Source organism: Jaculus jaculus, chromosome 1 (genome assembly GCF_020740685.1).
Source record: "Jaculus jaculus isolate mJacJac1 chromosome 1, mJacJac1.mat.Y.cur, whole genome shotgun sequence".
NCBI lineage: Eukaryota > Metazoa > Chordata > Mammalia > Rodentia > Dipodidae > Jaculus > Jaculus jaculus.
Window position 1 is genome coordinate 150,561,208 of NC_059102.1, and position 12,776 is coordinate 150,573,983.

Consider the following 12,776-nt stretch of genomic DNA (forward strand, 5'->3'; position numbering starts at 1 on the left):
GCCCACAGTACAGTGTCCTCCGTTATAATGGCCAGCGCTGACTATCTGGACATTCTGCATCATTGGTTTTCTGTCGATTTTTATTTAAATGGAGTCACGGGAGTTTGCTGGTTTTTCACAGGTTCTGGAATATGTGTGCTTTTGTGTATGTGCACTTTGTATGTACTTGCTATTGTGTGTGTGCTTATGTATGTGTATGCCTGTATGTGTGAGCCCATGTGCATGGCTGTATGAACCCAGGCCTGTCTTAGATAAAAACAAGCTCAGATGCATTTGTGTGCCTGTGTGTGTGCATGGGTGTGTGACTAGGACACTTTTAAGTAGTCTTTCCACTTTGCCTGTTTTATATTTTATACTCGCGTCTATCCCAAGGACAGTAGGTCACGTGGATGTCCTTTAAGACCCTGCTACCTTGTGGGAGGACCAATTCAGAGAGCTGGGCCTCCCTGCTGGGATAGGGCCACACTATGCCTCAGGTATTGGAGGCGTTGGGTGTTCTCTTTTCTGCTCAAAAACCAGTCAGGTGTAAGTACAGCTCCAAAGGGAAGTGCTTTGCGCCCTCAGCTAACCTGTCTGGATGACATTCGTTTTCCCTGAATGAAATGTCTGTGACTGTGAACCCAGAGCTGCTGGAGGCCCCCTGCTGTGCGGGACCAGCTCTGGCCTTTGCTGAAGCCCACACTAGGCACAGCTGGCTTTCAACTGCCCTCGCAGGGCTCCAGGTCATCCAACATGGGGACTAGCTTGCCACCTACTGAGGGGCCTGCAACCTCACACACTTGCTTGGCTCTGGGTGCCACCTTGAAGCAAGATGTAAGGTGTGTCTTCTAAAGTTTGAAGTATTATGACAGGTATTGCAAATAATCAACTAATTTAAATGTTTATTTATTTTTATGGGAAAATTTTGATTAAAATGCCAATTTACACTGAAATGTCAGTGAAATGTCTTACCTGTGTGGAAAGTGCAAATTTTGTATGTGGGTAAACTAATGTGCCCATTTTAAGAATAAAGAAATATGACATTTGAGAAAATTGTCACAGTTCTTTTAGAATGTCCTTATTCCCTTTTAGTTTACAGGCTGGAGGTCTGATGGAAAGTCAGAGAAGGAAAATTGGCTATAGATTGTCTCCTGGGAACTGATCTGGACTGAGGCAGCTACACAATCCTACACCTTAGTTAAGACCCATCAGTACAAGTGGCAGCTGAGGCCTGTTGTAATTCCACTGTTACTGAAGCCTGAGGTGGCCTGTCACCTCAGTGTGAAGAGCGCGGGCTGGGAGGCTCCCCAGCTCTGCTTTGACCCCAGACCTCCTGCGGAGGTCCTGCAGCTTGCCTATGGGACCCAGAAGCTCCAGTTTGGGTCTTTTGTAGCATTTTTTTTTCTGCGTGGGGTCCCCCAGGAGCTGATGGGTTTGATCCCAGGTGCCCATGGAGTGGGGGTGAAAGGTTGAGACCTGCCCCCAGGAGTGTTGTGTTCAGGTGGTTGGGAAGCTCAGTTGAAGAAAGACCCATGACTTGTGCCAGCAGAGGCCTCTGGGCCCAGAATCCACCCCACTGCGGCCTGGGTACCGCCTTCGACGTCTGTTTACAGAAAGGGCAGGACCGAGCGGCTCGGGACTCCAAAGATCCCAGACCCGCCTACAGCGAACTAACTGGCGCTTCCCGCCAAGCCCTGGCGCTCTGGGCTAGAGCGGGTCCGAGCGGCTGCCCAGGGGTGGGGGCAGGGCGAGGGCGAGGTTAGGATGCCCAACCCAGCCCCCAAGCGACGCACGCGGGTCTCCGCCCGCCCAGGCCGGCGCGGGCCAGGGGCGGGGACAGGGGAGGGGCGGCGCGCCGGGCTGTGGGGCGCCGGCACCTCCTTCAGCACCGCGGACAGCACCGGCCTCGTGCTGGCCTCTGCGCACCGCCACCGGCCAAGGCTGGGGAGGTCCGGCCTTCTCAAGGGACGCCCCACACGGACTGCCACCGCCATGCTGCTGGAGCCAGAACTCGACAGTGATCGAGAGATGCCCGAGGCTCCCAAAGCTGCCACCCTCTGCACCTTCAGCAGGACTCAGGGTAAGAGCCACAGCCCAGCAGCTGGGCATTTGAAAGGAGAGAGTGGGTAGGATGAGGAAACAGCCGCAAGGAAAGAAAGTAGTTTGACGGTGAGCAGGTGGCTCATGGAGGCTGCAGAAGGGTCAGGGGTGGCCACAAGGGCCTGGTGCTGGCCTGACATGGTGCCAGGAAGGAGCAAAGTGAGGGGCACCAAATTCCCCAGAGTAATGCCCCACAGCTACCCACACAGCCCCAGCTTGCAGGAGGGGAACTCCGGGCCAAGTCTCCCGCCTGAACTCTCTTCCCCAAGGGCCATTCCAATGCCATGGACGTTGGGAAAATAATAGAAGCATTGTTGGCGGCCAGCCAGATGCACAACAGCGTGAGGCCGCCCCTTCCCCAATCCGGCCACACATGTCCCTCTCCACAGCAGCTGACAATTCATGGCTTACGCTCAAGCGCGCCCAACAAGCCAGTGTGTCCTGACTCTTCTCAAGCGTGGCCGCACAGGGCCTTTGCTCACACCTGAGGCAGCAGGTGTGCTGGGAGTGGGTGGGAAATGCTGTACTCTGCCTGCTACATCCTTTCTGCCCTGGGCCCTTCTTGCTCATAGTTCAGGCAACAGAGGTGGGGTGGGCAGGTAGCAGGACTAGGAGGGTGGCAGCCCTCAGACGCTTCCCTGGTATCCGTGCTGACTGCCAGGGCCCCATCACACGCTGAGTTTTGTCTTTGGGTGACTTGCATGGGGCTGGCGCTGGATAGTGACTGGGTGCTGCAAGTCCTGGGTGTGTGGGGGGGATTCTGTACATGCAAAGACAGGTTGGGTTCCTGTGGGCTCACCTGTTTGGGTTGGGGCAGAATGCTGGAAAACCAGGTGCAGGTTAGTTCTATAGATCCGGAGTGTTGGAGACAGAATCCTGAGCCAGACTCTTGGGTGAGGTTGTCTCCAGGCCGAGGACACTGGGCCTGAATCCCTCCTAGTGTCTCTTACACCCTCCCTGTGCTGGCTCCAGTCTTTAGATCCAGAAGCATTAGCGTTGAGAGATCTGGCTCTCGGCTGCTCCACTGTGAGGCGTTGGGGGCCACGCTCTCCCTGGGTTGGCAAAGTCTTCCCAGCTCAGGCTCACGAAGCCAAACTTCTGCAGTAGGAGAGCCCAGCTCCCTCCCTGCGGCTTCTCCTAGGACTTCATTCTGCCTTTTCCGTGCCTACTTGAGGCCAGCTGCGTGGCCCCGGGCTAGCGCTCGCAGGCAGCCGTTCCCGCCCTCGGGCTGGGCACGCGGGACAGCCTCCGGACATCGCGGGTCGCTGCGCAAAGGCGCAACAGAGTGGGCGTTCGCCCCCGGCGCGTCCCGGCGACCCCCGGCCCGGCCCCGCCCAGCGCCGCGGCCCCGCCCCCCGCGCTCCGCCCTCCCCGGCCCGAGCCTCGGAGCCCCTAGGCCGCCCGCGGGCGCAGCGCCCAGCAGCCAGCCACACCGGTCGCTTCGACGCCGGCCTTGATCTGCGGTGGGTGGCCTCGCTGGACCCAGCGGAAGTTCAGGGTTACAGGACGGTGGCATCCGGGCAGCTGACTCCATGGAGGCTCCCGGGGAGGTGGACCCGGCCCGGGAAGCGGCAGGCGGCGACCTGCTGCTGGCGTTGCTGGCGCGGAGGGCCGACCTGCGCCGAGGTGGGTGCGGGACGGGCTGCGCCAGGGAGGCCTGAGGGTTCTTAGCTTTTTCCAGCCTGGACGGAGGCCGGCGGGAGCCTGGGGACCTGGGCGGGATGGATGCGAAGGGTCTTGGCTCGGTTGGGCAAGGACCTAGCAGTCTCAAATGTGTGAGGGGCCCCCCCCCGCAGTGGTTCAGGATTGGCTTAGGGTACCCTTTGCAGCCCTAAACAAGGGCTGGGGGTTGACCTGAAAGAGACGCAAGATTGCTGTTGGGAGGCCCAATGACCAGGGAGCAGGAGAGTCCCCAAGAGGTTCGCCTTCGTCCAGGCCCTCCACACTTTTCAGAGCAATAGCGTCAGGCAGGGACCAGCTTCGTGCTGGACCAAAGATCTTCCCTAATTTGGGCCTCGGTTATCGAATTCTAGCGTGTCTGCTGCTTACCTCAGACTGTTGATCAGGACCCGTCTACAGAGGAAAGTCCGGCTTCTCTGGGGCCCCAGTTTCTTGGTGGCACCGATCTCTGGTGCGCTTTGACTCTGGAGAATCGGGGCACTCTTCTCTGGACCTTGGCTGGGTGGGAGCACAGGCCAGGGAAAGAGGCGGCTGTGCGCTTGCCCAGAGAATAGAATCAGGCTGAGGGGGTTACATACAGGCTGGAGGGTCACGAATGTGCCCTACTTATTTATTTTTTTTCAGGGGTTCCTGGGAGGGGTTGGCTGCAGGGGCTGGGAGGAAAAAGTGGGAGGGGAAGAAGAGGGAGGAGGGAGAGAGAAGGGCTTGTCAGGGACTGCTCCCGAGCTCAGGAGCCTTGCTGGAGCACGAGGGTGCCAAGGCTCCAGGGGACCCGCCAACTCAAGGCAGGAGACGTCCCAGGGCTGGAGTCGCCATGCAACGTAAGCCAGGATGGGGGTCGGGGGAGTCTTTGCAGAGAGGCGGGATGTCTTTTGTAGGAAGCGGGCCTAGGGCTTGGCTGGAGCGCTGTCCATTCAGGGGTGCTGAATACGCGGAGCGCTGCGCTGTTCAGTTCTCTCACTGTTTGCTGGGTCTCCTATCTATCCTGCAATCAATGTTCTTGGTGGCGACCCTCTGTGGCCATGGGGTGTTCCCCATGTCTGCACTTGGGGCTGCGATTTTGCTCGATGCGGGGTTGTGCTGTCCGAGTGTTCTCACCAGTGCTGAGGGGGAAAAGAGCAAATATCTCCCTCGGTCCACCTTTGGAGCCCCTTCCTAGTTCCTTACACCCACTGGGGCCAGCTTGGAGCCAGTCATCTGTAGCTGGGAGGCAAGGGCAGTGGAGTGGGCGTGTGACATCGTAAGTAGATCTCAGCTCCTGGGCACGGCCTTTTCTTCTCTGAGACCCTTTCGAAGTGAACAGGGACTTGCTTCACCAACTCAAAGGAGAGCCCTTCACGCGACCCTGGTTCTTCCAGGGCACCCGGGGCTTCTGTAGCACAATTCCTCTGAGACACCTGCAGGGTCTGTCAGGGATAGAACTTGTGAGAATGGGAGTGTTTGAGGAACCACGGTGGTGTGGGAAGGACGAGCCACCTACTGCGTGCTCCAGCACCCACACGCCAGTGTGGGGCCAGCACATCCACTTCGCCAGTCCATTCATACATACTGCAGCCACTCAAAGCAGGCGCAGCATCGGTTTTTACCTTGGAGGCTGAGGAGGGGGTTGCAGGACTGGGTGGTGACACTTGCCGGCATCTCTATGAAGTGAGGCCATGAGGCTTCGTGGCACACAAAACCATGAAGATGATCGGGAGGTGCTCAGCACCCCAAGTGTCCCATGTGTGGCAGTCCTCCCATACTAGCAAGGACTTATTTTCCACTTTTCTATCCCAGCTTTCTGGCGCAGGTCCCTTCTGTCCCTCATGGAGGTTTCATTTGAGCTGAACATGCCCTGTTTGGGCACTGGAAACATTTTGTAACTGGTGGTACTCCACCGTGTGGGACAGCATGGTTACCTTCCGGCCCACATTTCAAGACTCCAGTTTAGTTTCCTTTCCCTGCCGCCAGCCGAGCCAAAGAACGTGGTGCCTGGCCTCTGCCCACACCCAGGGGGCCAGGCAGCTGCGAACACCAGCAGGGGAAGGTGGCAGGGATGTGAGTTCCTGCACAGCCCTAAGGATGTGGGGAGCTGGAAGTCGGTTCCAGTCTGCGAGAAGGTAATTTGGCCTTCACCCACCTACACGGTCTCCTGACCTGGGTCATTCCTGTGCCCACAGAGATCCCGCTGTGCGCTGGCTGTGACCAGCACATCCTGGATCGCTTCATCCTTAAGGCTCTGGATCGCCATTGGCACAGCAAGTGCCTCAAGTGCAGCGACTGCCACACACCGCTGGCCGAGCGCTGCTTTAGCCGAGGGGAGAGCGTCTACTGCAAGGACGACTTCTTCAAGTGAGTTGGGTGTTGCTTTGCTTCCAGTAATGGGTGACAGCGAAGCTGGCCGGCAGAAAAAAGATACTGGGAATGGGCCTCAGGATAACAGGGTCCCAAATGGAGAAGCCAAAGCCCTCTGCAGTCTCACCTCAACTCCTTTTGACACCTCAACCACGCTCAGGGCGGGGCTCCCTGGATGGCTGAAATTGGAACATAAGCATTTTTTTTTTTTTTTGGTTTATTCGAGGTAGGGTTTTGCTCTACCCCAGGCTGACCTGGAATTCAGTATGTAGTCTCAGGGTGGCCTTGAACTCAGATCCTCCTACCTCCGCCTCCCAAGTGCTGGGATTAAAGGCGCACGCCACCACGCCCGGCTTCAGCGATTAAAAAAAATTATTTTGGAAATCATGGAAATGATTGTTTATAAAAGTGACAAACCTAATTTTGTAGAATTTTACTAGATAATTATTATTAGATTTATTCTGTCTTAATTTGTGCTGGGTTTTGTCCCTAATGGTTTGAGTTTCTGTTAGCTAGAGCACTGTCCTGGATGTGGCCCTCGCCTTCCAGATTCACCTTCCCCACCACCCAGGAGCAGGCTCGCTCCCCAGGGTCCTGGAGACAGAGGAAGTGGACCAGGCGGTTGAGGTCCCCTAGTACTTGTAGCTGCTCCTACACACACCCCGAGCCAGGCTCAGGGCGGGTGGAGTCTCTCAGACATCTCACCAGGAGCCGCGCGGCTCTCCGACCCGCTCGGGGCGAAGGAGCTGCGGAGCTGCAGCGCTGAGCCGCGCCCTGTGCGTCCCGCAGGCGCTTCGGGACCAAGTGCGCCGCTTGTCAGCTGGGCATCCCGCCCACGCAGGTGGTGCGCCGCGCCCAGGACTTCGTGTACCACCTGCACTGCTTCGCTTGCGTGGTGTGCAAGCGGCAGCTGGCCACGGGGGACGAGTTCTACCTCATGGAAGACAGCCGGCTGGTGTGCAAGGCAGACTACGAGACAGCCAAGCAGCGAGGTCAGTGGAGGGGGATGGCCCTCTCCGCCCGGGGGGGGGGGGGGCAAAACCCTCACCTGCGTACCTCCCGCCAGCGCTCACCGGCGGGAGGAGGCCGAGGGCGGGAATTTAAGCGATTTGGGGACTGTGAGGTTCCAGACCAAGATCGCCAGGCAGAGAACGGGGTTGCTCAGGCGGGGAAGCCAATGTGGATTATCAGTCCATCATCCTTGACCATTTAGACTCGCTCCACCCGAACTCTCAGAATGAAGAGGACGGGCCCCGAGGCCGGCAGTGGCAGCCGCGCGCGGGGCGGGACAGTCCCTATAACTTAGCCTCATCTGTCGGCGCCCTGGCTGTTCCACGCAGCCCCTTGGTGGACGCAGCCAGCCACTGCCTGGGGATCAGAGGGGGCCGTGTGGGCACAGTGCGCCGTGTGGGCGCTTGGGGTGCCCCGGATAGGGCGCGGAGCGCAGGTGGGCTGACCTCACCGTTGTCCCCCCCTCCCCCGCGCAGAGGCCGAGGCCACGGCCAAGCGGCCCCGCACGACCATCACCGCCAAGCAGCTGGAGACGCTGAAGAGCGCTTACAACACCTCGCCCAAGCCAGCGCGCCACGTGCGCGAGCAGCTTTCGTCGGAGACCGGCCTGGACATGCGGGTGGTGCAGGTCAGCGCTGGGGCCGTGTCCCCCCCCCCCTCCCCGGGGCCGCGGGAGCTGGGCGGGAAGCGACGACGACGCACGTTTCGTTCGCAGGGAAGCTAAGCGGCTCCTTCGCCACCCTTATCCCTTTAGGTGTGGTTCCAGAACCGTCGGGCCAAGGAAAAGAGGCTGAAGAAGGACGCGGGCCGGCAGCGTTGGGGGCAGTATTTCCGTAACATGAAACGCTCCCGGGGCAGCTCCAAATCCGACAAGGACAGCATCCAGGAGGGACAGGACAGCGATGCCGAGGTTTCCTTCACCGGTAAGACCCTGCCACTTAGCCCCTGGTAGGTGAGGACTCTCTGGGCAGCCCCTAAACTGAGGGGAAGAGTGGTTTCATCCTTCTGGGAGGTCAGAAGTATGTTACCTCCCGTGGGGACTCTAGCCAGCCTTGTAGCAAAATAGGTCACATACAGACTGGCCTTCCACTCCCAGACTGTGGGGCTGACCACTCAGGATCACGGACTGGTGCATGCCTGTGACCTGACTCCTGAGCTGTGCGCCCGTCAGCGATGTCCTCTCCCTGGTTCCCAGTTCCTGGTTGTTTTGGGGACAGTGGGCAGCATGCTTTGGGGTGAGCAGTAAAATGTCTGGCTTCTTGGAATTAGGGAGGGTAAAGCTTCCATCCTCTTAATTTTTTTATTCCCTGCACCAGACACATCTCACCCATTCCTTAGTGCCTACTTCTGTTTGGGATTGCATTGTGGCCTTAGTCCAGCCTCTGGGGGCCTAAATTATCTCTTTTGCAAAAAGGCAGAGGTTGTCCTGGTGCCCCTTCCTCAGACTACTTATTCCCTGCGCCCTGGCTGGACCACTTCTGTCTCTGATCCCACCGGGGAGCCAGCTGACTGGACTCGGGGAGGAGGATGGAGCAGCCCTAACTGCTAAGGACAGAAGGGTTGTCCCAGACGTGTTGTGTGATGAAGGGCCAGCCAGCTTGGAGTGCCAGGGGAAGCTCGGGTGGAGAGATGGTTCCTGAGCAGAGTTTTCTGATTCTATTGCAGACGAGCCATCTATGGCCGACATTGGCCCTGCCAACGGCCTGTACAGCAGCCTTGGGGAGTCCACGCCTGCCTTGAGCAGGCCTGCAGGAGCCCTGGGTAGCTTTGCACTGGAACATGGAGCCCTGGCAGGTCCAGAGCAGTATCGAGAGCTGCGTCCCAGTAGTCCCTATGGCATCCCTCCATCCCCCGCGGCTCCCCAGAACCTTCCCGGCCCCCAGCCCCTCCTATCCAGTTTGGTGTATCCAGACTCCAGCTTGGGCCTTGTGCCTTCAGGGCCCCCGGGTGGACCCCCGCCTATGAGGGTGCTGGCTGGAAACGGACCTAGCTCTGACCTGTCCACAGGGAGCAGCGGTGGGTATCCTGACTTCCCGGCCAGCCCTGCCTCCTGGCTGGACGAGGTGGACCACGCTCAGTTCTGACTGAAGACCCTTGCCTCCAAGGGGTTTTGGTGGTGCTGCCCCAAGATGGGTGGCTAGGGTGCCACACTGTCTATTCTGAGGACCTCTAAGGGAAGCAGGACTTGAACACCTCAAGGCTGGTGTCTACAGAGCTGCCCCACTGCCAGGCCCTCGGGCTGGCTCCTCGCCGGGATTTAAGGAGCTTCCCTGGCCCTTTCTTAGCCAGCCCACAGACCAGTGACTCTTGACCATGTTTTGTAAGCAATTCTTTTTTTTTTTTTTTTTTTTTAATGGATCAGTTACTGGGACCACTTGCTGCTGTTTCAAACAGGAAATGCCCTTGCAGGGCAGGGGGCCCAGCCCTGCCCAGACCTATCTGGGCTGGAGGATGCTTTCAAGCCCCATAGTGACAACTATGTTGGTGTTTGCTAGGCTTCATTGTCCCGGGTGGGGTACAAAGGGGAGCCATGCTTGTGTCCTCAGTGGCCAGTGACACGACCCTGGAACAGACTTCTCCTCTCACCCTTCCCCCCTGCTCTGGGCTCTCCTGCTGCCAGCTCCCTTTCCCCTGGGTCTCTAGATCTCTCTGTTCCAGAGTACCATGGAGGAAGTTGAGCTTCCTAGGCCCCTTCTCTCCAGGGTCTGGTCGTTAAACCTAGGAGCAATCCTCATATTGCTCCCCTCATCTCCCCACTCCCTATGGCACAGCCTCCCTCAGGCTCAGAGCCAAGACTATGCCCGTGAACAGACACCATTGCCAAAGAGCCAGCCCTCCTGAACTGGGGCAGACCCTGACAGCCCACGATTTCCCGACTTGAGGAGGCCACACTGAGAGTTCCTTTGAGCCTGCTCCAGACACAAAGGCCAGGTAGATGTGTGTAAGTCAAAATCACTCCTGCAAACCAGGATCTCCCAGCTAACCTGATGGTTCTGTGACTGTCCTGTGATTTTTTTATTTATTCTCCGGTGATCTGCTCTTTCTGAGACTTCAATAAATTTGTCAGTTGCAGTGCTGGAAGGTCTATGTGAATATTTAGTGAGGCTTCACGGTATGGCTGAGGGGGTTGCTGGAATGACATCCTTTGACAGCTGAGATGTGGTGGCGGTGGAAGGGTTGTTGTGCCTTGCTGAGACTGGAGCCTGGGGTTGATTTGGGGAACCTTGTCCCTGGATTTTGGCCAAGCTCTTGAGCTCTGGAAGGAGGTATGTGTTAGCTTGCCATGCATGGAGGGTCACTGGGGTCTCTGCCCTCTGTCTCTGAGAGGAATAGGGCTTGGATATCTAGGAAATCAGTCAGGCACACAATGTGGCACAGTAGGACCAGGAATGTGGCGTCAGCCTGACCAATGATTCAGTGTGTCTCCAGTTTGAATTCTACCTCTAGCTGGCCTGCTCACTTGCTGTGTGACCCAGAACCCATGACTTGACCACTCTGAACGCTGTAAGCAGAAAATAGGTGAAAGTTCTTTGAAGGGGAGACCAAGGCCGAGGGTGAAGATGTGTATTGTGTACCTAGAAGTGAGTGCTCAGGAGCAGTAGTCAAGGCTGCACCCTCCCCACCTCATCCTTCTGCCGACCAGAGGACTAATGTCTCTGAGCGCTTCCTTAGGGCAGAGTAGAGGAATAGACAGAGACCCCGTTTCTCAGTGGAGGAGACAAGGTGCTGGTAGAAAAGATGAGCATGTGGCTTTCTCTGGGGACCTTGGAGGAGGCCTCCACCTCCCTTTACCCATTGCGGCAAACCTGCAGAGTGTGGCCAAGGGGAGCTGCTTGGAGCTAGAGTCTGCTGAGGGACCTGGGCTGTCCCCTTGTTTGGATCCTCAGCTCTCCTGGGGATCTCTGATATTTTGGGGTGATTGTTGAGACCAGCTATTATTATGGTGCTGTCAGGCATTCCCTCTGCTTAGCCCTGAGACTGCCTCTTGACATCTCTCCCTTCACAGGAGGAGCATCCCAGCCCCTGGGAAGGAGAGGGAGGGACAGGCCCAGGATTGGCCCTGGGGCCTGGCAGTGATGAGGTTGTGGAAGAAAAGAACTAAGATGCATCCCAGAGAAAGCTTCGGTGTCTCAGCTATGCTAGTTGTACCTGCTGGCCTTCCAGAATTCACAGACCCTAGCAGGCTGAGCCCCAGTCACTCACTCCTGGGATCCTGAACACTCTGTTTCATGAGCCTGTTTCCAGAACCTTCCATGAGCCATCCCATAATCCAGAGGAAGGGGGGCAGGATTTATCCTGGGCTGCCAGACCTACTGCAGCATAGCAGGGCACCCTGCCCAGCGCCACTCCCCAGTCATATGTAGTTCCCTGGCAGCCTGGGACTTGGGGAGAGTGGGGCACCATGCTACCCTGGGAGAAGAAAGAAGGGACGGCGGGGGGGGGGGGGAGGAAGCTGTCCCAGGAGGGGCGCACATTCAGTAAGGATGTCTCCTGGGATTGGATAGGTGTGCGAATGGGTCTGGGAGGAAGGTTGTCAGAGGACCAAAGACCTGGAAATCCCAAGGGGATGACTTTGAATTCTCTACTAAGATGATGGGCCAAGGAGGGGCCAGTAGCTTGGAGCCTAGGATTCAGGATTTGGGGAAAGGTCATGTGTGCTGGCCTATAGCCCCACATAGAGTGGAAATCCTCAAGCCCTGCCCAGCCTGCAACCCCTTCTCCAGGCCTCCAGGGACCTTTTAGGCACTGACAGGTTAATGAAGTGCTAAGTGTCCCCTTGGGGGCCCTCCTCGGTCTGCAGAGCTTGGTCTGCTGCTCCAGCTGGCTGGCCTTGTCAATAACCCGGCGTGAGTGGGGCAGGCAAAGGAGGAGGTGGAGCTCAGGGCGGGTGACCTGGGTGTGGCCCGTGGGGGCCTACCTAAAGATTCACAGCCATCCTGGAAATGCTCATTTGAGTCATCTCACTTTCCCTATCACCTCAGTCTCCCTACCTGAGTGCCTTTACCAGAACTGCTCTCCAGTTATCTGCTCTGCCCCTTGCGTCTAGACGAGACTAGTGGTAGTGGAGCAGCTGTGGTCAGAAAAGTCAGCTGGGACCCCTTCAAGCTGTCAGCCAGCAGCCTGAACCCAGACTTGGGCCCCAGAACACTGAGCAGCCCCAGCCCCCTGCTGCAGGGCCAAGCGGGTGCCCAGGGATGAAGAGAGACCTCAGATGTCGGGCTGTCTTCAGGCTGGGGCTGGGGGAGGAAGATCCTTGCCCTGTGGTTCCGGGATTTAGTGTGGGCAGTGGCGTGTGTGAGGCATGGGCTCACGATGCAGAGTCCTTGCTTCCTGTGTCTGCATGGCCTGTCATGTCTGGGCCTCAGACTGTGGGTGGTGGGGTCCCTGGTGTGATGGGGCTGGAGCTGCCCCTTGCAGGCTCCTACAGATAGGGACTGATCTGTGGAAACCAAGTTTGGGCTGAGGGAGCGCACTGTTGAGCTCTGCAGAGGTTGGTTTGTGGAGAACCGGGCAGAGGTCCTGCATCGTAGCTCACATCTCTCCAGATTTATTTTGGGGAGGCCCTGTCCAGGAACGACATACATGGGTCATCCCTGTTGCCCATCAACCAGCAGGGGAGTCCCATGGGCTTTGGGTGGGAACCTTGAAGGAACAGGGGAGACCTCTAGACA

The 12,776-nt window shown here is 57.7% G+C and overlaps 1 protein-coding gene across 2 annotated transcripts; it reads left to right on the forward strand.

Annotated features, from left to right (window-relative positions):
- The first annotated feature begins 1,971 nt into the window (after nucleotides 1-1,971).
- On the forward strand, nucleotides 1,972-9,188 carry Lhx3 (LIM homeobox 3). Of its 2 annotated transcripts, none has more exons than XM_004654084.2 (6): nucleotides 1,972-2,059; nucleotides 5,919-6,090; nucleotides 6,883-7,085; nucleotides 7,581-7,732; nucleotides 7,859-8,027; nucleotides 8,770-9,188. In XM_004654084.2, the coding sequence occupies exons 1-6, from the start codon at nucleotides 1,972-1,974 to the stop codon at nucleotides 9,186-9,188; spliced, it is 1,203 nt and encodes a 400-aa protein (XP_004654141.1). The 2 variants fall into 2 exon arrangements, with proteins under 2 accessions (XP_004654141.1, XP_004654140.1); XM_004654083.3 differs by lacking the exon at nucleotides 1,972-2,059 and adding an exon at nucleotides 3,612-3,705.
- Nucleotides 9,189-12,776: the final 3,588 nt, after the last annotated feature.